This window comes from Protomyctophum parallelum (genome assembly GCF_964188405.1).
Source record: "Protomyctophum parallelum genome assembly, chromosome: 17".
In the NCBI taxonomy this organism is placed as follows: Eukaryota; Metazoa; Chordata; class Actinopteri; order Myctophiformes; family Myctophidae; genus Protomyctophum; species Protomyctophum parallelum.
The window spans coordinates 24659482-24686774 of NC_139719.1; the positions used below are offsets into that span (position 1 = coordinate 24659482).

Here is a 27293-nt window from a genome sequence, read left to right on the forward strand (position 1 = left end):
TTAAACCTGAAACAATGAAAGGTGAAAACAGCAAGGTGGTTTGTATGTGCAATTGTCCTTCTGTGGCAACACACATCAAGTGTTGACTCGCACACATAAGTATATCATGTATATTGAACATTTCTCTGACTTTTGGATGGAAGTGATAATTGCTCATATCCAATAAATCTCTACAAAACTGAGCCTTGTTTGGTTCATATAAAGATTGACTTTTGGGTTTAATCCCTAAGTGTATGTCTCCCTCTGCTGTACAAACGGCTTCATTGCATTACCGAGAACTGCAAGCTACTGTCAACATTTTCCAAAGTGAGTGCTGTACTCACTGTGATGCCTGGGATGCCCATGTGAGTGATTACGTTCCCCACGACTTCAGGAGGGCAGGGGGCACCGGCCATGATAGCTACATCACACAAACAATGAGCAGAACAATGGAATTATTTTCACATTCTGAGAAGCCAGAAAATGTGTTGTACCACCATGGTGGTGTCATAGAAGATAACAGATTTTCATTTGAAAACTGGAACTGCTTGAATAATAATAGTACTCAAAGTGTGTGTGTGTGTGTGTGTGTGTGTGTGTGTGTGTGTGTGTGTGTGTGTGTGTGTGTGTGTGTGTGTGTGTGTGTGTGTGTGTGTGTGCGTGCGTGCGGCCAGGGGGGAAAAAAACAACGCCGATAAGCAAATAAGATCAGAATTCACCTATAGCTAAGCCCCGGCCTCTCCCACTTAGACACTCACAATACTGGTTAATTTTTGGAACCAGACCTTCAAAATCTCTTCCAAATTCGTCAACAAGGCCTGCCATATGCACTCGAACACTCGTGACATTTCTTTTTTTTATCATATAGGAAAACTATTGGTGGAGAGGTTTGTCTAACCCATGTTATGCTTAGCTGTGATTGGACCATAGCAGTTTGGGGAGGGGTTTTGCTATAGGTCAATTGCCTTTCCGATTTAACTTTCAGGGCAGGTTTGTGGGGTTTGGGGAGTGCATTCCAGAGGGAAGGGGCAGCCACAGGGAAAGCCCTGTCGTTCCAGGTTCGGAGCCTAGTTTTGGGGACCACCTGGAGGCCGGCTTGCAGTGGATTTTTGCAAGCTTTACGGGCATGACCTCAAGAGGTATCGGAGAAAGAAAGCAGTTTACAGCTGTCACACTCACCGGCACTTACTGATGACAAGTCAAACTTCTTGAGGTCTGGCTGATTAAGCATGTCGACAAACATGGTAGGAGTACCATAGAGGAAGGTGCACCTGTGACGTTAAGAGAGGACACATGAACAGAATCCATCTGCAGTAAGAGTAGGCTATTCATTTAACTCTCAATCTCAGAGATATGCTGTGTGGGAGTACATTATCTATGTTGGTGGTAGAAGAAACTGAAAATGACAAATCATATGACTTTGTCATCAAGAAACAAAACATCTTTTCACCTGAAAGATGTATATCTTTTAGGTGAAACCTTTTAACAGCTTTAACAGGTCAAGCTGGTTTTTGTTTGGCATACTTTTGTTTGGCATACTTTCAAGGCGGTTGATCCAGATAGCATTTAGACATTATGTCTAGATGGTGCTTTTCAAATGATGATACAAGTACCATAGAGCAGGTACGATGGGGTCATAAAAAAGCTAAATCTGGAAACGAACAAACATGTTTAAAAATATTCTTTCAATACCACCATGTGCCAATTGTTACGGTACACATTAGCCACACAAACACGTTAAAACGCCTGGGGGCGAGAAGCAAGGGTGAGGTCACGTGCAGCCGTGCATTAGCCATATATTGAGCATGTCTTGTGTGTACAGGGTTTGATGAGGTCAGATCAACATATGGAATGTCAGAACAGGTCGGCTCCATATATGGAGATCTAAGGGTGACAGCGGTGGCAGTGTCTTGAGTGTACAGGGTTTGATGAGGGCACAGGTAGGGCCCTGGTAGGGCCGAGCCTTCATTTTCGGGCCTGTTGAGAAATCTAGTTTTCGCCGGCTGCCAGGCGCGGCTGCACAAATAACTTTGGGGCAAGCCCGTCTAGAGTTTAAAAAGGTCATTGATAGGTATATAGCAATAAATTAATAGTAATGTATATTATATATTGTATATTATATAATATAGTATATTGTTATTATTATTATTAATGTTGGTACTACCATCATTATAAATAACTAGTATAATAATTTCTAAAATATGTTGAATGTAGCAATTAATGCAAACATGTTTTCCTTTTCTTTTTTGATTTTCTTTTTCTTCTCCGTTTTTTTGTTTGTTTGTTTGGTTTAGCTCTGAAATGTAATATTTGAAGCTCATTTTCTTTGTATATTCATAAACTGTGTACTTCTATTCTATTTCTATTTATTTTTGTGATAAGGTGGCTTCAGCCCTAACATTTTCGGCCAAATAGTCACCTTGTTGAATAAGTTGCAGGCTAATGTATAACAAATGACCAAAATAAAAATAAACTAACTAACTAACTAAATGGACAGGTATCAGTCAAAAGGGAGACATTGAAGAGGAAGGATGGATGGGGAAGGATCAACATATGGATTGTCAAAACAGGTTCTGACATATATCCATATACTAATATTGAGGTAATTTGCCAGTCTGACGTCATCCATAGCATGGAAGGTTTTGGTCTTGTAGTTGGCAACAAACTCTCGCTTGGCGACTTATTGAAGCCCCTTCTAGACAGATGAGTCATTTGCTGAACGCAATTCCTCACCTTCTCACAGTACTGTCATTTGACCTCCTTCCTTCGCTGTCTTTTCGAACATACACTTACTGTAACTCTCCTTTGCTCAACTCCAGTTGAGTTTCCATATACCAGGACGTGTACCGCACTGCCTGCATTTGCAGTCGTTTCCATATACAAGGACCCGGTCTTTTGAGAGCCGAGCGAGGTACAAATCTGGCCCCACTCTTTTGGTGCTGTACTAGGACTAGATGGTAAAGCTTGAGAGTACCGATTGGTCAGAGAATCCTCACAGCTGTGTCAACACGGAATGTGCGGGACACTGATTTTAGCTTGGGTTCAGGAGGTTAAAAATAAATAGATTGATTACCTTTCACTATCTAGAGCTGCCAGGTTGCTCCGCCCATCGTAGCCAGCCGAGGGGAAGACCAGGGAGATCCCGTGCACGGCCATACACATACCACCTCCCACGGAGCCAAAACAGTGGTACATGGGCACAGGGAGACAGGCACGAGTATGGGGCTGGAAGAGAAACAGACAGTATCATAAGAGGGACATACAGAGTGGATTGTAATGCCTAGCTTACGATACCGCACATGTACTACAGTACATCAGTTGATGAGTCCAACACGGCTTTGTCCCCCAGCAGTGAAAGTGCAACAGGCCACCCTCACTAATTCTGGCCTTCAATGGAATCGTGTCCTATGATCCAAATGCTATGTGGAAACAAAAACGTCTGGGTTTCCGAGGCTAAATGCCATGTAGCTCAGTGCCTTTTTTCTACCCGTTTATTTCAAGGCCTTGAGATGCACCATCTCAGAGTGTGTTTTGGGGTAGTGTGGTACATTTAGAGATAATGAAGGGCAGGTGATTCAATCTCAATGTGGGGTTCACGGACTGTCCTCCTAGGTGTCCGTGACGGACACCTAGGAGCACTAGGAACTCTTCTCTCAATACAGACTGTTGACGCGGCGTCAACAGTTTGTCGCCGCTGTTTTTCCTTAATTTTTTTACGATTGGATTGGTTTGGAACTAAATGGACCCATAAAGAGGTCTGTAACCTTCAGCGTAGCGTACAAATGGAACCACTTGGTTCCATTCTTCTATGTCAAAATAAAGAATCTACCTCCACCTTAAGGATATTTCTTTTATAGCTGCCAATAATACAGAAAGGTTCAGAGTAATCTTTACAGTACATTTATACTCACCCTCCAGTTATAGCCCACTCGCAGGCCAACAAAGTAGGCATTGTTGATAATGTTATGATGCGACAGAGTGGCACCTTTTGGGGCCCCGGTTGTGCCCTGGTGACAGAAATTATGTTTTAATAACTTGTCTCTTACAACCACATTATTTGGCTCACAATGGATTTTTTCATGGCGGCCAGTACTTGGAGAACCCCAATAAACAATTAAGACCCTGACAGACTGAAATCATGAGGCGCTCGTATTATCGTTTACAACTGCTCTAGCCACACTGGAGGTGTCAAGTGGACATATCAAAAATCGATACGTCTTTTGTTCTGAAAGACGAATTTGATCTATCTTGGGACATTGATGCACGGCACAGACTACCAAAACTTGATGTATATTTCAACAAGGAATTGATTAATTCAAACTTGACAGTGTGTAAAGTTTGACCATTGATTTACACGGCAAAAATATAGATGAGGAGAATGACGTACAAAAGCAGCCTACCTAAATTCAATTTCAAGAGCGCTTTGCTGATTGTCAGAATGAAGGGATTGCAGAAATAACAGAGAGCAAGAGAGAAAGAGAAGAGAGTGAATAGAACGACGGAGGTACACTCCCAGTGTGTGTGCATGCGTGCTTGTGTGTGTACTTGTATGTGTGCTTGTGTGCGTTTTGGTACGTCCCTTATTTCACCCGGATCAGAGCAATACAGTTAAAATGATTATTGTGGAGAATGAGAATATGTATATGATCGTTATTCTAATGTTAACAGGTGGCGGAACCTGTGTCAGTGTGTCAGGGCCTTTCATGGTTCAGTGTTGCACACACAGCAGAATAAAATAAACCCTGTTGGCAATGTAGAGCAGATATAATGCCAGGTGCAGCAGGCAACAATGTAAAATGTTTCTTAATGTTTCAACAGCAATGAGGAAATATGTGACAACTTGTACCACAGGGAAAACCTGTACCACACATTTATCAGACACTCTTATCGAGAGTGACGGCGTCTGTAGATGCCAACGCCAAATGCCTCAATGCACACAGATTAGAACTCTTCCTACTTCCGGGTCGCTTCCCTACTTCCTTCACAGGTGTTACCGATGATACCATCATACTAATTAAGACTCTGTTCCATTTAGTGTGCAGTGCTTTTCAATTTAATTTCAAGGACCCCCATAATGAGAGTGTGCAAATGTGTACACTCTCACAGTTACAGACCCATATGGGGCCATTTGGAACCCACTCAAGGACACTTTGAGACCCACTGGTGTGGCAAAGTGTTTCCAGTGAGCCAACATGCACAATAGCAGCACCCCGTCTCTGTTTGACCAGAATGGAACAGAGCCAGAGTATTATCGGTAACACCTATGAAGGAAGTAGGGAAGGGACCCAAGTTCTTCCCAAAATAGCGTGTGTGCATAGAGACCATTGTGTGGCACTCCATTACATTTAAACTTTTGTTCTGCGAGTGGTGGTGTGACAGAGCAGACTGTCAGACTCGAGTAATTTATGATGATGTTCAACAACATACGTTCATTGTATTCATGATCAACAATACACATTTATGGTATTTATGCTGTGACATATGAATCTAAAATGCTTGTGTTTAGCTATGCAGATGCTGTTATTGGGGAAGCCGTCTTGATTGCCTGAAGAGCTGATGGATTTCATTATGGGGAGCATCTTGGGTGGATTGCTAGAGTGCTGTGATTACTTGGCCAGGGGTGGGGTCACCCGGGTCAGTAGTCTATATAACGTGGAAATGGTTCAGCAACTCTCCGTTAAGTTATGTTATGGTCATGGAACTTAAACGTTACCGAAGTAAACTGAATGTTTATGGGGTCATCAAAGGACAGCTTCTTCTGCAGAAGGTGAAGCTGCTGCACATACTGGCTGCTTGCTGCCTGCATTACATCCTCCAAGTGGTACATTCCTGGCTGTCTGCTATCAGTGACGATCACAGTTCGAAGCTCTGGCAGCCTAAAGGAAACAGTGTAAACAAGTTCAGTGCAAGTGAGGTACTAAGCAGGGTCATGTGCTGTCAAGACTTGTTCTATCGCTCTGTAAAATAGTATCTCCTTTATGCCAGATTAGTGTTATTTAATTGCCACTGTATGGTGGCCGGTATGTACAGTATGTACTATGTTGGATAATTGTGTCAACTTGGAATAATACAAATGTTAAAATAACTATTGGAAATAAGTTTTTTCTTTTGGCCTTTTATGCTTCATTTAAAGAGTCAAACTCGGATCCTCACGACTCTTAAAAAGCATAAAGAATAATTACAGTCAGCAACTGGCTAGGACCAGACACCCCTTTCAAACTGTTTTAACGTATAATGTTGGTAAGTGAGGCCCACAATATGATTATGGTGAACTAAGAAGAAACCACTTGGGACTATACTGTACCTGGCGCTCTTGATTGCTCCTGGGCTGGAAGTCTCAATCTCTGGGCATATATGTCGCAGCATGTCACAGTATTTTTGGGTCTTAAATTGTGTTGGGCACACTATTGCGTTACATCCCACCTGCAAGAAAAGGAACAAAGTCCATGTGTACAACAAACCAATAGCTATTTATAAAGAAATAAAATCATTGTATGTTACTTAAAATACATTTATTAAAAAACAGATAATTTATAAGCTCACATCGCGTCATTTAGTTTCTCTATTTTTGAACATTTTCATCTACAGTATAATGACATGCCCATAATAAGAACACCAGGTTGAAAGTGGTTAAATTACATAATGATCAAATGACATAATGATCAGACCGGTCTGACCATTTAGCCAGGTCACATTAAACCAACTCACCTTTCGCAATGCAAACTCCACCTCCTGCAACTGGTAAGCTGGATTCACAGAAACCTATTTAGTGGACGCGGTAAAGCAATGAAATAAGAGGTTTGTGGTCAAGCCTGTAGTATCTTACATGCCCCCATATCGCAAATACATACATATTACATAGATATTATATTGCATATAATGCGGTATGTATGCACACAATTAACCTGGTAGCCTACACACAGAGAGGCCTGGAATCACCCCACCCCGTACTAGTTCTACTCAACATAAAGACAGAACACACACACACAGTAAATACTGGCATGTTTTCCCCTGACTTGCACTCTTCATTTCTTCCTCATTTCTTGCACAAGGGCAATTTTCCACAGACACACCCATTATGCTACAAGACACCAGCAATTTAAAATGTGATTCAAGGTTACAGTGCTAGATGATGTAATAACTGCACTTACCAGAATAATGCCAGCTTTGGCTGTGGCAAACTGGAACAGGATCCATTCATATTTATTGGGTCCCCACATGCCTAATCTGTCCCCTCTCTTCAGCCCGATCCCCAACAGGCCTGCAGCAGCCTGGTCCACCTAGCATGGAAATCCGTCAGTGTTTATTTAAAGGGTCTACAGATGAACACCTCTTAATTTAACATGGTTACGTTACAGGATGATTATTACAGCATTACAATGCTCTATACATCTCAATGTACTTTTAATGTTTGCTTTTGGAATCTGTAAACACACAAGTTCAAAGAATGTACACCTCAACAAGGTCGACCGATTTATAATATCACTCTTTTGACAACAACTGTATTATTAAGTTACAGTCTCCATGTCAGTCACAGGTTACATATGACATGAGTTACCAAAACATCAAAACAAACACAACAAAGCTGCAATCCAAGTAATCTAATAATAAATAAACCATTATTTTACTAGTATCCCCTGACCTCTGCCCCCTGCTTTCTCTGTAAATATTTATGCTTCTACTTTATTACAGCTTTATTACATTATGTTTTCTTTTGTAGTATGTTTTGTATTGTATTGTATTGTTGTATATGCATTACTGATGAATTGCGTACAAATGACCACAATGGAAACAAGCCCATGGGGCATTTTGTGTTTTGCTTTTCAACGCCCAGGACGAAGTTCACCGTCCTTTCACTTAGTAACACCCAGCGCCCAGGACGAAGTTTTATCAAAAAGACCGAGGGTATTGATATCATCCCGTCCAATTCTAAGAAAAGATCATGTCTTAGAGGGCCCACCGCTGTCCCGTCGCTAGTCATGATAGATTTAATCATAGCTCCCGTTGTTGTCGATCGGCTCTAGTGTTTTGGCTACAGCCACATCCGGGATAACATCCGGTCCCTCAGTAAAAGTGCTCCGCTACTATAAATCGCCGGGCGCTATGATTTAATGGATTTAATAACCCTGGGCAATCGGAGAGTTTTAATAAGCTTGTAAAAAAAGTAATCAATCAATGAAATGTAAAACTAGTTGCAACTCTGCAGTGGTTGGAGGTTGTCGCCTTAAGGCCTATTCATAGTCTGGATTTTCGGTGGTAAGGTGACCACCGCTCCGGTGGTGAGCTGACCACCGTTGCTGAAATAACGTTGAGCGGTGGTAAGTAAAAACAGAGCGAAGGGCTGGAGCGGTGGCGGTGGTTTGCTCTTCACCGCGGCGCGTGACGTCATGTTGTAGTTCGGTGGTCACCTAACCACCGAAAATCCAAACTATGTATGAGCCTTATCTCTTCCATTGAGAAATGTAGAGCCTGGTGTCAGATTGTTGATAAGTAACACTGCCTCAAGCTCATAAGCGCAATATGTGGACCCTGTGCAATATCTCCTCCCATGCAGGAGAGCCGGGTTTGAATGTTGGATAGAACATAAAACTTATGGATTGCAGCTTTAAGGACAGTGTTCCTGCCCTGATGAAGAAAATGGATCTAAATCTAACCAGGAACTCAAGAGTGAGATTGATACCTAGCCAAAACAGGGCCAAAGAAACAACAAGTAATAGATACACAAACTAAAATTATAACATTTAAATGTATCTGTATCTTTAAATAAATCTGTGCGTGCGACGTGATGTGTGTGTGTGTTTGTGTGTGTGCCTTTTAAAGTCCGGCAAGGAGATAATGTGCTCAAGGTTGAGTTTTGCAAATCATTCCATGACCATGGGCACATCTTGTCCACCTCAGTTCTGAGTTCTGACCATAGGCATCTGTTATCATTCAGAGCCTGTTGTCAAAGGTGTCCTTGAGCAAGACACTGAATCCCCAACTGGTTCCTGTGCACTCACTTGGAGCAGCGCCGCACTGCACTGCACTGCACTATTCCTCAGACGAATAACCAAAGGCAATCGAGACTTTGCAGGTTTTGCCCCTAGGCTATGGAATGAGCTCCCACTCCACCTAAGAACTGTGGATTCTGTGGACATTTTCAAAGGACTGTTGAAAAGTCACCTTTTTAAACAGGCCTTTCCATAGCCGGCCTGGTTAAATGTTGATTGCTTTATTTTTACTCTACTTTTTCTATTTTGTCTTACTTTATTAGTGATTTAGTTATTGACTTGTTTTATTGACTATTGACTTGTTTTAATTTTATTGTTGTTAAATCACTTTGTGACTGTAATTGGCTGTGAAAGGTGCTCTATAAATAAACTTTACTTACTTACTTACATAGAATGGGTGAAATAATAGAGAAGGAATTTACCCTCTGGGATCACTGCATCTCGTGAAGGTTTTATCTGATGCACTTTAAACTGTCTGCTGTCACACTCAGGTTGCACTGGGGTAATCATCATATCATCACATGACATTCACTTTTAACCTAGTTTCCAGTATGTGCCAAGAAAGGAAAAAGACTATACAATCATCATTGTCCACCTCCACTGTCCGTCCATTATATTGATAAGCCAGAAGGAAGGAGTGAATTATTAAATGTATTCAAATTATTGAGCAAACTTTAACATTATTATTTATTTATTTTTCAAATGACAATGTAAATGGTCAGTAAACAATTTGCTAAATGAATGAGTGCAACATGTGAAGTCAGGGGCTGTTTGGTTAGGTGGGATAGGGGTGCAGGATTGGAATGCTCCCTCGAGGCCTGGCTGGACACTGTTGTTTAACACATGTACGTACATGTGTAGAAGGTGGTGGACACAGTTGTTTAAAACAAGGGGAAATCATTATACATGTGGAGAAGGTGGTGGTGGGGCTAAATTCATAATGAATAAACTACAAAATATTGCAAAGAAAAAGGGGATATAGGCAATGTCTCAGCAATAGTTTACATTTCTAAAGCTGCAACCTAACAAACATGTTGTTCATTTTGTGGCAATGTTACTAAGGCAATGTATTCTATGGTGCTGGCGAAACTTTTGAGTTATTTTCTATTTCACTTCTGTATCTTGGCCGTATCTTGGCCGATTGGAGGGACTAATAAATTGCACTTAAGGGAACAATAGTCCGCCGTAGTCTGAAAACCCACCTTTTTAGACTCCATCATGGCCCATAGCACTTACCCTACCCCCTTAGATAGCATTTCTGTAGACTTAGATAGCATCTGATACAGACTTATAGCATGTTATGTAGACGGCACTATAATTGCATTGTATATAGTCATAGCACGCCATAGTACATATGTACTGTATAGCATAGTAGTATATATATAGCTTATATGTATAGTCTCATAATATAGATATTCCACTGTTACTTTCTTAACTTACGCATGTTTTATGATAAATGCTTTTGTGATGTATTCCCATGCTTTTGTTCCTGATTATTGTAAATCGCTCTGGATTAAGAGCGTCTGCTAAATGCCTAAATTGTAAATTGTAATAGTCTTTTTCTCTTTTAAAAAACGTAAGCTGTGCCACTCACGTCCTGCTGAAACTGTGAGAAGGTTTTTCTGACTCCATCCTGTAGAAAGGCCATGGCTTCTGTGTCAGGAATACGCTCAACAGTGGACTGCAGCATCTCTCCTATTGTGCTGTGAAGCAAAGACTTGGAGGACGTGCCATGGGCGTAGCTGGTGGTCAGAGTTGGTATGACGGGTGGACTGTCCACATGAATGGCACTGAAAAGGAACCAGGGAGATGGGAGAGAGGTCATTAGCAATGAAATCCAAGTAAAACCTGGAAGCAATGCTGTTGGTATTAGAACGCATCGGCAAAACAAAGGAAACACAGCTACCTCTTTTCCTTTCATGGACGCAAGTCAACAGTCTGTCTCGAGTCAGACTGTTGACTCGCATTAAATTCAAGTTTTGCCGATGGGTTCTCAGATTGGTCTCGAGAGACTTGTGACATGCATTTGTGCACTAGTTTAAGCAATGTGAGAGTTCTAAGTGCAACCATTGCACCTTAGTGTGTGTGCAAACAAACTTCCTAACACAAACATTAAATGCCATTGACAATGAATGGACAATTTTGAGTGTCAGTGAACCAAAGGGTTGGTGGTTCAGGTCAAGGACTGGTAGGAGGAGCGGTGCCCGGCCAATCTGATAAGCCAATCAGGGACTTGCAGATAGTACTGGCCTAACCGCGCAAACCAGTCCATGAAGCCGAACAGTTTGGGTTGGCCAATTAGAGAAGCTGATGCATACAATCTCCAGAAGAAACAAGATAATCATGAGAATGATTCCCCCCCAACACAATCACTAATCAGTTTTGTCAGCTTCTTTTAGAACTGAATCCAATTGTTTTGAATAAGAAGGAAAAGAAGAAGAGTCCCCAATCAGCCAAAAAAAAGGCTATAAAATAAAGCAAACGGTATAGCAAACTCATTGAGTTGCAATGAGTTGCATTGGTGTGGTCTACCTTAAAAACTGTTTTGTCCCAACCTGACGTTTTGGTGTGGTTTCAATTTCTGCAAAAATATATTGGACTAGGGCAGGGCCATACATTATTGGCAACAAGGATTTCCACGTCACATTCCCTCCATTGCTCCATGCCAGAACATTGTCAACACATGGCTGATGCCTGGCAGGCTGGCCCACACAGAGAAAGATGCTGGGAGTTAAGCATGCCTCCTCCTCCTGGCGGAGTTATGGAAAACTGCTCAGGTTTTGTGTTATTGATCACCACAAAAACGTACAGTGTCAGATCGTGCTCGTGAAACCTATACAGTTCAATAAAACAGGACATCAAATAAAAGTAAAACCATGTTTCCACTTTTGAACAAACTGCGCTGCGCAAGCCACCGGGAATTATTCAAACAATGGCCATCAATGTCGGCGAAAGGAGGTCACAACAAATGGACAGAGATTTAATTGTTTTACTATGCCATGAAGTATGTTAGCTGCTAGATGTTTTTCCACTCTTTCTTTGCATTTGGGCTGTAGGCTATACGTGCCGTGTAACTGCCGTTATAATGAGTAGCCTAATTAGTGAGTATTGGTTTAAGGCCAGACATTACATATTATATAATATCTAGGTCAAACAAATTGTAAGTACAGTGTGGGTTTTAAATGCCTTTAGTTATTTGGCTTCCTTTCCTCGCGAAAGTTCCTACGCCACTACATTATCTGTTCTGAATATCATGAATGAATCAGTGGACAACTGATTCAGTGGACAACTGATTCAGTGGACAACTGATACAGCTAAATAAGTTAAACAACAACAATAATCGATCATGCAACTCACCAACTTCCTTGGGTAAGTAAGCCGGGATGTTTCAATGGTCGGTGCAGCAGAGCTTGGGCTCTCCTGGAAAAAATATTATTTGTTCGCAGAGATTGCGAGCGAAATGCAATTCTCGAAATCATTGTTTTAATTTTAGCCGAGTGGCCACTGCAACCGCGAGCGTCTGGGAATGCAAGTTGTAGCAGAAGCAGACCGAGGGAGGAGGAGGAGGCTTTCAAGTGTTCTTAAATTACTTTTCAGTACAGAGCAGTTTCCTGTAGGTGGCGACGCTACGCCTCACTTGAACTCGAATCCATTCCTCAGATGGAGGAATGGATGACTCAAGAGAAAGCTGTATGCCTGCATGTATTCACCCTTGTGTCTTTGCTACAGGTATGTTCAACTCGTTCAAAATGTACAAGTGAATTGTATGTATTGTATTTGTGTTAATCGGTTACTTGGTTACATAATCGTTATTGTTAGTGACTGTATTTTATTTTGTTGGCATTTAATTCATTCATTATTTTATTATATCTCTTGTTTGTTACTGCAACATTGTATGTGTATATAAACACTGACGTGTATAAACAAGTCAGTTCATGCTTGGACTGAGAGAGACAGGCTCAAGAGAAAGCTATATGCCTGCATGTATTCACCCTTGTGCTGTGCACTGTCTTTGCTACAGTAAAACAACCAACGGAGAGTGGTGTGCCCTGTCATTCCTATTACACCTGTGTCGGTGATTATTATTAAGTCATTTATTATAAGCAAACACTTGACAATCAAACTAATGACTTATTAGTATCTATGAACTATGAAATCACACCCGTGTGAAGTGAGGGGCGCTAATATATTAAAGTGTAACTCATGTTGATTAGGTGATGTAATGGTGATATAAAACAAACAGTGTCAAAACAAACTCTAAAAAATATCTTTATTGTTAATGGCATTAAATGTTTGTGTTGGGGACAAGATGACGTAAACTTTTGCTATTTTCGTGCTCCGACAGACCCATGGGACCCAGGGACACACATACAGTAGCTATCTATAGGAGTGGTTGCTATAGCTATAGGAGAGGTTGCACCACCCACACTCAACATTTCTAACATAAAACCTTGGTTTAAAAAAAACGGGTTAAAAAAAACGGGTTCACAATGGGGCTCTATGGGCTGGCAAGTACACTATTTACTAATAATGGTGACTCAACCAGTCAATCCTGTAGTGTATGGGGCGTACACTTTCCATACAACTGCGTACAAGTTCTTCACATCCGACTTTCCAGTAAATTACAACATTAACGTGTCACTCATCATACATTGCCAGGTCATTTTCACTTTCATTTTCACTGTTTCTCAACTTGTCTAATTAAAATTTCCTACATTACTAAATGCATGGTCAGGGACCACATACAATACCTTTTGAAAACCTCTGGATTATTTCATCGGTTTTCACCAGAAAAACCTTTTTAAACGAAAAATTTAAAAAAATCATCAATGAGTTCAATATAAATAAATAAAATCTATTACCTCTAGTCCGGCAGCCCGACGCCAGGCCACCTCCTCGGGTCTCAACTCCCCAGCCGGCCTGGCAGACTGCTCTGGTTCCTAAATACGGGCTGGGAAAAGTTGGACATTGGCAGTGGAGAGAATTAAACAGGACGGGGTCAGGAAACCTCCTGGGCTGGGACGGGACTTCCAGGTGCTCCGAGAGGCCGAGGTGCGGCCACTCGAGCCCGAAGGAGAGCCCTCTTCTCTGGACACCCGATGGGGAAGGTAGACCCCGATTTTCCTTGTTTCTCCCCCCTCTGAGGGGAGAATCCCTATGCACTTAGTTTCAATAGAACATATTTTTAGGCTTTAGGGGTGAAATTCATGGAGTGGGTGTTGTGAAACTTTCACCAGTCAATAATTATATCAAATTGAACTTTTGTTTTATTGAAAAGGTTACACAGTAAAAAAAAGTAGAAATTGAAAGCATAAAGTATTTATGACGATGATTACTAGTGGTAATCCAGTGAACATCCAGTGAACTGCAGGGAATTTGTCACTTCCTCATGAGCCTGGTATAGAGCACCGAAGTCTGACGTCAATATTGGTAGATGGCGCAAATACAGTACATGGGTTCATGTACTTTTGCATTGTAATCCCCATAGGGGTATTTTAGATCGCTAATGTTACTGGTGCTGAATTAGTTACATTTTCGCTAGAAACAGACTGTATCAAATATGACTGACTGACTGTCATAAACGATACAGAGACACCTTCCTGACAATAACGCAGAGACAGCTTGTTTATTTTTGGACCACAACGCTTTTAAGATGACCCCATGTTATTCTCTATAGAGAAATTACTTCTGTGAACCAGGCAGAACCAGGGGATGAGCGAGTGACGTCAGGACTTCGGCGCTCTATAGACCAACGCAGTAATGACAAGGGGTGTCGCTAAAACGGATTACTAAATTTAATATTACACAGTATGTCCTTAACTGAATAGTCCCTCTTTCAAACGATAGTAGCGATTTTTGTTGGCCATTAGCTCTTGATGTGTGCCCTGCTCCGCAATTCTTCCATTCTCCATAAAGATGATGTGATGTGCCCAGTGCTCCACAGTCTTCAGCTGATGGGCAACCACCAACACTGTTTGGCCACAAGCCATAATCTCCTGTACCACCTAAAACACAAGAGTGGTCTTTTGTCAATACTGTAAACTAGTATCTTTAACGAAAGAAGCCCATATCTTATGTTATACTTATTAACATTGCAAGTGTACTTTCAGCCAGTCTGAAGTAATTGGCTCCAACCTAATTGGTAAATTTTACTGTCATATCCCATAACCATAATAATAATAATAATAAAGTATTTTCAATTGTAATTCACAATAAAAAGGGGTGCTCTTATCATCATACATCATCAATTAATTGTCAATGGGAATAAATTTTTGTGTAGGACAAAAATAGGCGATTTGCTCGTCTACATATGACGTAAATTCTCCATTCATTGTGAATGGGAATTTAAACTTTGTGTAGGACAAAAATAGCCAATTTTCTCGTCCACATACTGTATGACGTGAATTCTCCATTCATTGTCAATGTGAATGTAATGTTTGTGTAAGACAAAAATCTACACTATAGCTAAATATAGGAGGGGCTAGCGCCCCTCAAAAAATGAGATTCCAAAATATGGTTTGGTGTTAAAACACATTTTCACAAATATAACACAATATATTTTATCTCATATGCTTTCACTACACTCTGAGACTTTTCTACATACGGAATTCTGTATGTCAACGTCCAGGTTGCTAGTAGCCTCATCCAGGATGATGACTTGAGGTTGTCGGACCAGAGCTCTGGCGAAGGCTATACACTGCTTCTGTCCAGCAGCAAGGCTGCCACCACGTTCCCCTACATCTACACACAAACACATGGGATGTAGCTCTTTGTCTTACAGTTGTTTGTCCTTACACCCAGCAAACATTTGGAACAGAAATGTCACTTGCCATCATCATAAAACATAAATTCTGTTTATTCCATCTGAAGTGAACCAGGCATTAAGGGTTGCCCACCTGCCCCTGGTAGGTAAATAAAACTTTAAATAAAGGTTTACTTTTCGGGCAAGTGGGCATGACCTGTGGGCAAGTAGAACATGACCTGTACTTGCCTCTGTCTGAGACCTTAATGTCAACCCCTGTGAACCATTAACAGTTGTCACCCTTTCAAACATTCCTTGTATGTACGATATGCCCCGTACAGGACTATAAATTGTTTCTTATTCTTTTATTTTTTTATCCCACGATTTTGTAACCCAGTTTTTCTTTTCACCCAGTGCCAATTATCTAATGTAATCCTGGGCGCTACACTTCTTCTGCCAACCTGGGGGGGCAGCGGACTGACCTCATGCCTCCTTCTATACATGAGGAGTCCAAGCTGCTTCTTTTCACCTGACAGAGGGGAATTTCCCCGGCCGGACGTAGCACGTGGAAGGGACACGTTATTCCGACCAGTTCCTTTCCCCTCCATCAGGCGCCCCGGCTGGCCAGGGGGAGGTAGTTTTAGAGACCAGGATTACGGCATGTTTTTGTGAGGGTATCTACCCTAGGGGACACGGGGAGAACATGCAAACTCCACACAGAAAGGCCCTATCGCTCTACTACACCAAGGCCAGGTTGTCTAGAATATATAACGATGTGTCTCCTGAGTGTGATAGATGTCGGCAGGCTCCCGCAGACCTCATCCATACGTTCTGGCTCTGCCCTTCTCTACACAAATATTGGACCGATATCTTCAATTCCTTATCAAAGATAGTCGGGCAAAGAGTGGAGCCCACACCTTTGGGGGCCCTGTTTGGTGTTTTTCCCTCAATACCGTCGCTCTCCAAACCAGAGAGGGATGTTTTGGCCTTTGTCACTTTGTTAGCGAGGAGACTAATTCTGACCAACTGGAAATCGCCCACTTCCCCTTCTCACACTCATTGGGTTAGGGACACCTTGTACTGTGTAAAACTGGAGAAGATTAGACACTCCTTGAATGGTTCTTCCGATAGGTTTGGGAGGATATGGGGTCCATTCTTTCAATTCATTCAGAATTTGAATCCGTCTCTGCTTGGGGATGAGTGAGGTCTGCTGGACTTTTGTTTTAAAAGTAGCTTATACTGTGATTGGATTGTATGGATTGTATTGGATTGGATTATGGATGTATCATGTACCTATCAGGATAGACTGATAGAGAGTCAAAAACGAAACCTAAGGTTTTTTGACCCCCAGGGGTTAACTGGGGACAGGGAGGAACTCCTTATATGGCCAGCACACTCTATAGTAGGGAGGATTATCACAACAAAACAAAAAAATAAGTGATATTTGAATTAAGTGAAATCACTGAATATACCTTTAAGGTTTGTTTGTCTTGTTTTCTGTTGTCCTTTTTCTTTGGGGTGAAAATTCAATGTGTTTACTCTTTTATGTCATACTTGTGGGGTTTATTTAAGAGAAGCTGTTAATGTTAATTATTCTTTTTCAAACTCTATCTCAATAATGCTTCTGTGAAAAAAACCAATAAACAAAGTTATATAAAAAAATAAAAAAGGCCCTATCGCCAACCCCCGCCTCGGGTATGGGCACTGATGACGCGGAGGAGGGAACACGCCGCCAGTGCCCACAGCGTCCCCAGCGGGAATCGAACCCAGGACCTTCAAGCTGTGAGGCGACAGCACTACCAACTGTGCCACCGTGCCCCTCAATTGTTTCTTATTCTAAAAAGCTGCAGTCATCAATCACCAAATCCTCATAAGACTACAACAGCTCTCCTGTGCGGTGGTCCTCAACTAGTAATGTTCATTGGCAGTGAATGGGTACTGGTAGTGAATGGCACTGATGGGTTTGCAAAGTTGACACCCAGCGGTACAGCTAGCCTAATGAAAAGGGGAAACCCATCAACAAAGTCTGTATTTTGACGAATTATATTTTGCCATTTATTTTTCGTCTGTGATATGAGCAGTCTATATGGTTCTTTAAATAAACGGGATGAGGGGTGAATTTGTTAGCCGGTTATGGCTGTCATGGCCATTAACTTGCAGAATAATCGTGACACACACTCACATCAGGAACATTATATCCACAGCAATACTGGGTATTTATCGGCTAAGTGCACCAGTTTACTAGCCTGGCTGATAAACCAGACTAATATCACACTGTCATAAAATTGTTTTGCCAACGGCTGATTCGCGTCTGGCTTTAGCCAGGCTACCAGTTTACCACCCCTCAAACTAGAGGTACAGCCAAATATATGTGTAGTACTGTACATTTAATTTGAGGGTACAGTAATTATGTGAATGCTCTTTATTCATGTATTAACAGCTTCCCTGCGTAATCCACTATACACACACGCATTCCATTGTCTTTCCCTGCGTAATACACTAAACCCGCCATTTGTATTAATGTTTAATACAAATGTTTAATTCGCCGTTTTGTAATGACAAAACAGCTTTGTCGTGGACAACGTGACGAGGCCGACGCGTTATGACGTAACCGGAAATCGACCTATACACTGGCTTGCAAGGGCTTCTGGGTAAATGAGTTCAATGCAAGTGAACAGGGTTTTACACTTGGATCCATTCAGATTCGCCATTACTGTTTGTTGTTCTTCCACATCACGACGGTGGATTATTTTTCGGCTAGGCAACAAACCATGGGACTATTTTCAGGGGGATTTTCATGGATCAAAGGCGCAAATACTTGGGCGTATGCTCCAAAGGTAATTAAACAATAACCTGTGGCATGTTATATTAGGCTATAACGCACGGAATGTGTTAAAAGGGCGTTTTTTTACAACAACCTAAATAAATCAATGCCGAGATTATGTCGTGTGTGTGTGTGCAGCCAGGAATTAATCATTTTCTTGGAACTCAGAAGTGAAATAATTTCCAAGGATAAACTGTGTGGGTTATGGGAGCACTGGAAACATTCGCACATGATCATGGGAAACTCTGTTACCTGCATCCAGTTGAGAGTTGAAGGCCTCAACCTTTGCCCTCCTCGCAGCCTCTTTCACCTTCTCCTCTGTACAGTCCCTCAAGCCGTACTTTATGTTGTAGCTCACTGAGCCAGAGAACAGCTCAGGGTCCTGGGAGACCAGGGCCACCTGCCATCCGAGAGGTGAAAGAGATTGTTGGAAAACAGCAGCAGAAGCAGTGATTCATCACAAGCACGTTTATTCATTTACAAGAGAATTGTGTTGATTCTGGAAGGGGAGGTATGGTCACAGGTGCAAGTTATTTATTATGTTTTTACCATGTTGTCAGTGGCATTGGTGATCATCCCTTTTCCATACAGCCAGCCATACAACTATACCTTTTGATGTAGGTATTTGTGCTTGTAGTGGTGAAGGGGCCGTCCATCCAACAGGATCTCCCCCTCCTGAGGGTCATACAGTCTGTTCAGCAGGCTGACACAGGATGTCTTCCCACCACCAGAGGGGCCCACAAGAGCTGTGATCTTCCCTGGACACAGCTCCATCGACACAGACTGGTAGAAAACAGGTTAATGTGGATTTTGTGCATATTTTTTCATTATAAGGAGGACTGAGATTCGTAATGCCGTTAACTTGACATGTAACGTTCTAGGTGAGTTGCTTAGTACAAGTGCATGAATTAAAGCAAAATAGAAATCTCACGACTGAAAATGTTTGACCAAGTCCTAATGTGTGATTTGTAAAGGAGCCCGCCACACTAACACCGTTTCCTAAACTGTTAACACAATGTGTAAAATGATCAAGTTTTAGTAGCGTTGTTCCTGCTGTTCTACTTACTGCCAACCAGGTGAAGAAATCACAGACTGAGGCTTTAACTTTTGGTTTTATACGACATATCCAAGACGGTTAAGATTGGATGGAAGATGCTTCTAAACGTATTGCTAGTTTTATCACTTAAAATGCTCTAATGATAAAATAATACCCAAAAATAGCACATCTACAAGCTGTAAGTACATTGAGAGCTCATAGAATAAGCTATTTTTGCTGCGCAACATGCCAAAAGACTGAAATCATTCGTGGCGACTGAGAATTTTAACACTATGATAATACTGCAATAACTGCATAGCCATAGGCCATACAAAAGTGTATGCCTAGTTGCCTAATAATTACATTTCTAAATAATCATAAATATTCTGTCATTTTGCTTGGATGTCAGTCTTCAACAACTAACCTAAAAGCCTTTTCTTCATTTTTTTTATTGATCAGTACTTTATTTGGATTTTTTACAAATAAACAGAAAAAACAAACACAGAAATTAGAATACGTATGCATGGACATTATATATGAACTAAAAGCAGTTTCTAATGGGGCAGATACAGTGAACAGTCTCTAACCTTGAGTGCTGGTTTATCGGGCGTTGATGGGTAGGCGAAGCTGACGTTCTGAAAAGTAACTCGTCCCTCCAGCTTCTCCGGAGCCAGCTCTCCTGCTTCCTTACACTGTGGTTTTCGGTCCAGATAGTTTAGCACCTTGCTTATGACGCCTACTGTGCTCATTGTTTCTCCAATGCCATATAAAATCTCCTGGAAGATCAGAAGACAAACAATATTTAGACTTAAACTAAAGCATTGTCCACAGATACCACAACACGTTTTGTCTGTTCCATCAATACGTCATTGTGCAATGTAAAACATCTGTGAATACTGCATTCATTCATTCATTCCACACACACACACACACACACACACACACACACACACACACACACACACACACACACACACACACACACACACACACACACACACACACACACACACACACCTCTCTTCTGTGAGTGTCCAACAGAACTCACCCTCATATTGGCTGTCATAGGTTTCTGGTAGAGGAAAAAGGTCAGCAGGCTCCCAATGCTGAGTTGACCAGAGGCCAGCAGATTACGTCCATAGAACAGCATCAGCACCTTTATGCCCAGGCTCACCATCTGGAAGGCACACAGAGACAAGAGCCATAGGAAAAACTAATCCGAATTTTGAATGCTCAAATTGCCCTTTGAATGTGTATTTACTAAGTTATTTATTTATATTCATAAATGTGTTGAGTGACGACACTAGCAAATCTTGTCCTCATCCTGGTCCACCTGCATACGAAAACAAATGCATCACGTGTGATTAATAATATATTTTGATAAATATTTAATGTGCGTACACTGCAGGAAATTGTACGGCAATTGAAGATGTTATGCTTATGTTCTACAACAAGAAGCGAGACCCCACTAGTACCTACTACCCACCCACAGCAGCCTAAGTATCCCTATTGTTCCCAGCTAGCATGGCACTATTTGAGCATCGCAGGCTTGGTTGGAGCAGAAAGTGTTTTCTCCATTGCTGGGAATGGGATTATATTTAATAAATAATGCTCTGCATTAGATTCAGAAAATGTGGCGTGAAAATTGATAACCTGTTTTAAATATTCTACACGTTTCTTATAGAAGTTACTTCATAATAGTTTAAATCAAGTTGGAGTGCAGATTTGTGCTCATTAAAACACAATGGGCAATGAATCCATCTAATTTATGCCTCATTTTATGCCTAAGCCTTAAATATTTCTTGGCAATAAAGAATCACCTGTTGGACATTCTACATGTTTGTTACAACAAAACAATAGTTTATGTGGTTAGAAATTGACTATTGTCACAATTTATTAATATTATTATTTTGGTTGGAATGCCCTCTAGTGGACACAACAACCACATGCTACAGTCTGTAGTATAGACCTTAGCCTGAGCTATTACGTGTTAGGTTTCTGGTCTAGAGGGGCGGGTCGCGGCTGAGATTTGCGCACGCCCTGATTGGATCTCATCGATCTGTCCGTCACCCCCGGCCCCTCCTCTCCCCCCTAGTGCAGCGCTATGTCACATAATTTGGAGCGACGCCCACCCGGAAGGGTTGACTCCCACTTTTAGACCAGAGCGGCCAATGCGTTCCTCCAGGCTTTCAATTTTTGCACCAACAAAAATGAAAGCCTGGTACCGAGGCTATATAGACCTTAGCAGTGATACTCAAACTCAGGCTGCAATTTTGACTGGCCCGTTTTTTTTGCCTACAGAGTACAGAGAGCCATTACCAGAATTATTCAAAAGAGTAAATGTAGCAAATTAGGCTACTTTGATTACAAATTGTGTCATTGACAGAATAGAAATGGAAGGCCAAGCCAGAATGCACATTGCATTTGTCTTGCATTATACAGAAATAAAGTAAATAAAATAGAGAAGTTATCAAGCATCATTAATGTTGTCATTGTATAATATATATATTATTGTAATGTGGCCCACAAGGTTCAGCTATTTCAGTATCCCTGGTATACAGTAGTATAGGTACATTGATTGATAATTATAATATGCAAAATGTGAGAATTACATTTTTGATGGATTATAGATAGATTGATAACCCTAGTAGTGTATTCCTTGAAATGCAAAGTGAAAAAGATAAACCTCCTGAACTCAGTTCAGTTAAGCACCAAATCACAAATGGCAAATGTCAACAGATGGTCAGACAGATGAAACTGTGATAATTCACTTATTTGACATTAATAGGTTAATCTAAATGGGTAAATAAACATAACGGTTGGCGAGTACATGTGATAATTATCATTCATTTTCAGTGAGTTGAACTGGTTCCGTTATTTTTTCCCGGCTAATTTTGAACCAGATCAGAGTGTTTCCACTGAAAATAAATTGATTCAGAACCCTAAAAGTTGGTTCAAAACCGGAACCAAAACATTATTGTGTTTTCTTGCCCTAAACTGGGAACAATAGCAAAACCACACTAAAAATCACCATATAAAAAAATAAAGAAAGATGCAGTAGTACAGTTAATTTGATAGTTAAAGCTTTGTTTGGATGGACCAAACAAAGCACCATGATTCATCTTTGTCACATATACTGTATGTCCTCTTACCCTCCGAATCAGACGGTAGACTGCACTGGTGATGTGTTTTTGTCTCTTGATATTACACATCTCCTCCAGTGCAACATTATACCTCTTCACTTCAACTTTCTCTCCCTTGAAGCTGCGGACAACTCTGATTCCCTCAATAGTTTGTTTAGCCAACTCTGCGTTCTTAGCCTGACTTTCTTGCACCTTTTCCTTGACCTCCTATTAGTATGAAGAACACATGGAGACATACTGTAAGTCCATCAACAATATGGAAACTGCATCATACATCATGGATTCAAATTAGCCATTAGTTCCATGGTGTTTCCTCTCTCAGCCATATAATAGATCATTCTGCACTACGAGGTATAGGCCAGGGAGACCCCCGGAAAAGCTTTGGCCATGTCTCACAACATATACATATAGCGTCATATTTAGTATGATGCTAATACTTTTAAGGACATGCTTTTGCAATTTATGCACAGTACATGCAGTGAAATCCCCCCCCCCCCCCCCCCCCCACACACACACACACACACACACACATATATATATATATATATATATATATATAAATGCTGATAAATCACACAATGTTTGCATGAATGCATTTAAGAGTGATTTGATAAATCGCTTCCATGGAAATATTTCATGGTACCACTACCTACCTGGCTGTAGGTGATGTATTTTTTCTGTATAAGGGCCAAGAGAGGCATCTCTATACAGGTGAGCACTGTGAGCTCCCAGGACAGGCTCAGCATCAGTACCAGCATGAGGCTGGCTTTCACCAGGCCACGGACAAGCGCGTTGGAATTGAGCGCTACGGCACGGCCCATCCTGTCCACGTCAGAACTGAGGCGGGATGACAGTTCTCCTGCAGGTGTTTTGTGTGGGTATGATATCAGACACACACACACACACACACACACACACACACACGGTACAATGGAAAAGTAACATTCCATTAACAATAATGGTGAATTCATTATTTGCTGTGAAATCAGCCCAACAAATTATGTCCATTTTGCTCTGAACTCAAAATCTTGAAAGAAGTAGGAAGCTTCAAGTTGGAAACTTCCCGATTCCCACAAAGAGTGGGAAATTTATTATCTGCCTATGTTGCCCTGCTCGGCTCTATCCAATACCTGCTACTGATTCCTACGCGAGGCAGAAGAAAACAGGAAACATATAAGATGATGATTTAACGTCATAAAAACAATTTCTTTGAGTAATTTCCACTTCCACTGTACCAACATTTTGTTTTGTGTGTGTTGATATCCCTGTGCCTGTCTCTGAAAGTTAATGATTGTCAGAGTTGTGAGTTGCGAGTTGTTACAGCGTCTCACCGGGCTTGTTGTCCTCGAAGAAATGTAACTCCTGTTGCAGTAAACTATGGAACAGGTTCTGTTTCATTCGCCTGTTCAGCCTGGACAGGGTCACCATGAACATGCTTCCTCTCAGCCCAGAGCACAGCATACTGGGATATAGGGAAGAATTCAAAGTGAGATATCTTTCCAAAGTTCCATTCACCTAAATGCTTTTGATAATATACTAATAAGATAAGCATAATTATAGCTGGAGAAAGCAAAGTGAAGTAAAAAAGCAGGATTAAATTCTATGTGTGTGGAAATCATGATACCATAGGCGTTTTGTACAAGTTGTTTGGTGCAAGAGAGCAAGGGAGAGACTAGTGAGAGAAAAACACTATTGTATGATCAGTTGATCACCTTCCAATTGAGAAAAGTGACAGATGAACGATTTCCTGAGTGAAGCTTGTGTGAAGGTGTTGACCGCTCAGCATATCAATAACTCTCCCCTGGTAAAATGGGATGAATGTATCACCTGTAAACAGATAATCGGAGGTTAACAGATTGTTTTGACAGTCTTAACACATTCAGTTTTATCTCTGCCATCATACATTACCCAACAAGGAAATGGATGGATGCATATCTTTGGTCTGACGTACTAACAGTCCGACACGCACTAGTCTGACACTGCACTACTGTACACTAGTATATACTCATAACATGATGATGTAGCCTACTAGTTTTGTGATGCATACTCACAGATGACTGCACCGATGAGGAAAGAAAACGCTAGCGTCAGATGAGGGACGTCTGGTCTGAAAAACGTCACCACTCTCGTCAGCACCTTCCTGGCATCGACTTTTTTAACATCTCCTTTCGCCCCTCCACCACCACTGAGGAAGTCCACTTCCCAAACCCAGGCGACCACATACAATATTGTGGACAAGATCACCGTACTGGGTTCTGGGATAAGTCCACCTCCCCTCCACAAGGGCACTGCATGAGGCTGAGGATCCATGAATGTCCGTCCACTTTCAAACGCCGGCGGCAGCAGGCAGAGAAGAGCAACCCACCTGTTGAGTGCACACTGGGGCTTCCCATCAGTCAACATCCAGGCTAAAGAGTAGAGAATTGTCCATCTCACAGCCGCATAGGCCCAAAGACCCAGCAGTCCTCCTGAAGTGGAGCAGTCACAGAGCCACAGAGACAGCCACAACACAGAGTCACACAGGAGGACAACAAACACACACCTGTTCTCTCCGGCCAAGGCGGCCATGATTTCCCTCCAGCGTTCCATCCCTAAAATGTAGTGATTGATTGAAAATGTCATTAACAGATTGCAGAATGGGTACAGTCCAAGGAAGGTACAGGTGACTCAATACAAAAACTGCTAAGAGGATGAAACCACCATTCTCAATTCATCAAAACATTTAAAGATATACTGTTGCCCACCTATAATATCTTATTACATCAATCAATACAAATATACAATGAAAAAAACAACAACAAAAACAGTTAGAAAAAAGGGAGTTTGGGACTTCGTGTACAGTAGGCCTATAGAAAAGAATCACATCCGTCCAATCACAATTTGCATTCTCACCTTCGTCATCAATGTGATTGATTGATTAAAGTATTTATTAACAGTACATTTCAAGCACAACTCAATACAAAAACGACAGTGGACAGTAGACGACACCATGCATAAAGCATTACACTTGTTTACAAGAGGGTCCACCGTTTTCAATTCATCATAACATTCAGAGACGTGCAAATATACACTGCAGTACATTATACACTACAATGTTCGTGTTACAGCAATGTTTGTGTTTACACAAACACTCAAAATTGTCCATTCATTTTCAATGGGATTTAATGTTTGTGTTCAGACAAAAATTGTGTTACAATTTAAAATTTGCTAAAAGCTGGACATGGATTGGAACCCCTAAAAAATAGAGGGGGGACTTTTCCTTATTTTTTTACAGTGGCCAGTTTCGAATTGCAGCCATGAGCCACCCATAAGTGCTTTTTGAGAGTGGATTTGAAGAAGGCTAGGGATTCACATTTCTTAATGGCTGTTGGTAGGGCGTTCCATATTTAATGGCATAGGAGCGAAATTAGTTTTGTTTAACCCCTTGTTTGAGCCAAATCTTAAGGAAGTATTTTGACAGGTACACGTACACTGTACATGGGTAGGCGAATCTTAGTAGAGAGAAGTAGAGTAGGCTAGACCATTGCAAGTTGCTACGAGAAATGAATCCTAGTAGAACACGAATGTTTGTTTGTTATTTACATACAGTCTGCGAAACAATTCATAAATGTTGTGTTGCGCTCTGCCTCTGCTCCTGCCTGATTATATAGATATAAACTATACCATCACAACTTAATAAACTATGAAACGTTGTTATTTTTGTTAAAGACCATATTTTGATCCCAGGCTTACCGTTGTCTCACTTTAGACCTTGCTTGGAGGACGCTTTTTACTTTTACTTTCACTTTCCCAGTTTCCCCCCTATCGATAAGGCAGTTTTCCCAATTGGAAACAGTAAGAAGAACACCCAACAAAAAACGGTCTGATTCCATCGAAGACGTCTACCTGTATAATTCATTATAGACGTATTTTAATAAGTCCATGCGCTGGGGTAATACCATAGAGTAATACGTTCTGTTGGCACTGTCTAGTGAGCAATTTTGGCAAATATAAGACTTCCGGTGGACGATCTCTTAAAAATAAGAGTACCCTCTCCTCTAGTAAACTGAATAATTTGGAAATGTAGTCTTTCTTACATTTGGTAGTAGGTAATATTTGCTAACGGAACACTGCTATAGGTGGCTGGCACGAATACCGGACTTCTCGCCAAGGGCGAGTGGTCTTGCTACCGCTGGCACTGGCATGGCATTGGATAATGTTAACCACTTTAACTATATATTGTATACGCTGGCTATTCAAAAATAGCAGATAATTTACAAGCTCATAGCATGTCACTTAATTCGTGCTGCACTGACCTTCTACTAGCCTACTAAAAATCGTGAACACTTGTTCACGTCTTGACTTGACAAAACAATGTTTTTAACTCAAATCTTAGCTTCTGGGGGTCTTTGGCAAATTGGCACTAAATGTTTGAAATGGGGTCTACTCTGCAGCCAAATATATATTTTGGGCGTGACAAGGTGCCTTTTACATAGCAAAAATGATTGAGTCGTGAACCAGCCCCGGTAGTTCGCCGTGATCGTATAGTGGTTAGTACTCTGCGTTGTGGCCGCAGCAACCCCGGTTCGAATCCGGGTCA

At 41.3% G+C, this 27293-nt stretch overlaps 2 protein-coding genes across 3 annotated transcripts in view; both read right to left on the reverse strand.

Moving 5' to 3' along the window:
* The window catches only part of acsf2 (acyl-CoA synthetase family member 2), a 31949-nt gene extending 17993 nt beyond the window's left edge, over positions 1-13956 (reverse strand). Inside the window, exons 1-10 of one of the 2 annotated variants that reach the window (XM_083788142.1) lie at positions 13832-13956; positions 10564-10759; positions 7131-7259; positions 6688-6741; positions 6284-6402; positions 5693-5855; positions 3891-3986; positions 3053-3204; positions 1159-1250; positions 324-400 (exon numbers count right to left, since the gene is read on the reverse strand). In XM_083788142.1, the coding sequence (XP_083644268.1) occupies positions 324-400; positions 1159-1250; positions 3053-3204; positions 3891-3986; positions 5693-5855; positions 6284-6402; positions 6688-6741; positions 7131-7259; positions 10564-10659 (978 nt within the window). In that variant the 5' untranslated portion in view covers positions 10660-10759; positions 13832-13956. Of the gene's footprint in view, positions 1-323; positions 401-1158; positions 1251-3052; positions 3205-3890; positions 3987-5692; positions 5856-6283; positions 6403-6687; positions 6742-7130; positions 7260-10563; positions 10760-12326; positions 12513-13831 lie in introns of those variants that run through there. The other variant, XM_083788141.1, reaches the window with a different exon arrangement.
* A 257-nt stretch (positions 13957-14213) lies between these two features.
* On the reverse strand, positions 14214-26653 carry tap2t (transporter associated with antigen processing, subunit type t, teleost specific). The gene is made up of 12 exons (XM_083787812.1): positions 26447-26653; positions 24766-25305; positions 24427-24541; positions 24046-24176; positions 23368-23573; positions 22724-22921; positions 20620-20748; positions 20159-20347; positions 19145-19318; positions 18788-18935; positions 15574-15710; positions 14214-14974 (listed from the first exon to the last, which is right to left on the reverse strand). The coding sequence occupies exons 2-12, from the start codon at positions 25301-25303 to the stop codon at positions 14786-14788; spliced, it is 2154 nt and encodes a 717-aa protein (XP_083643938.1). The 5' UTR covers positions 25304-25305; positions 26447-26653; the 3' UTR covers positions 14214-14785.
* Positions 26654-27293: the final 640 nt, after the last annotated feature.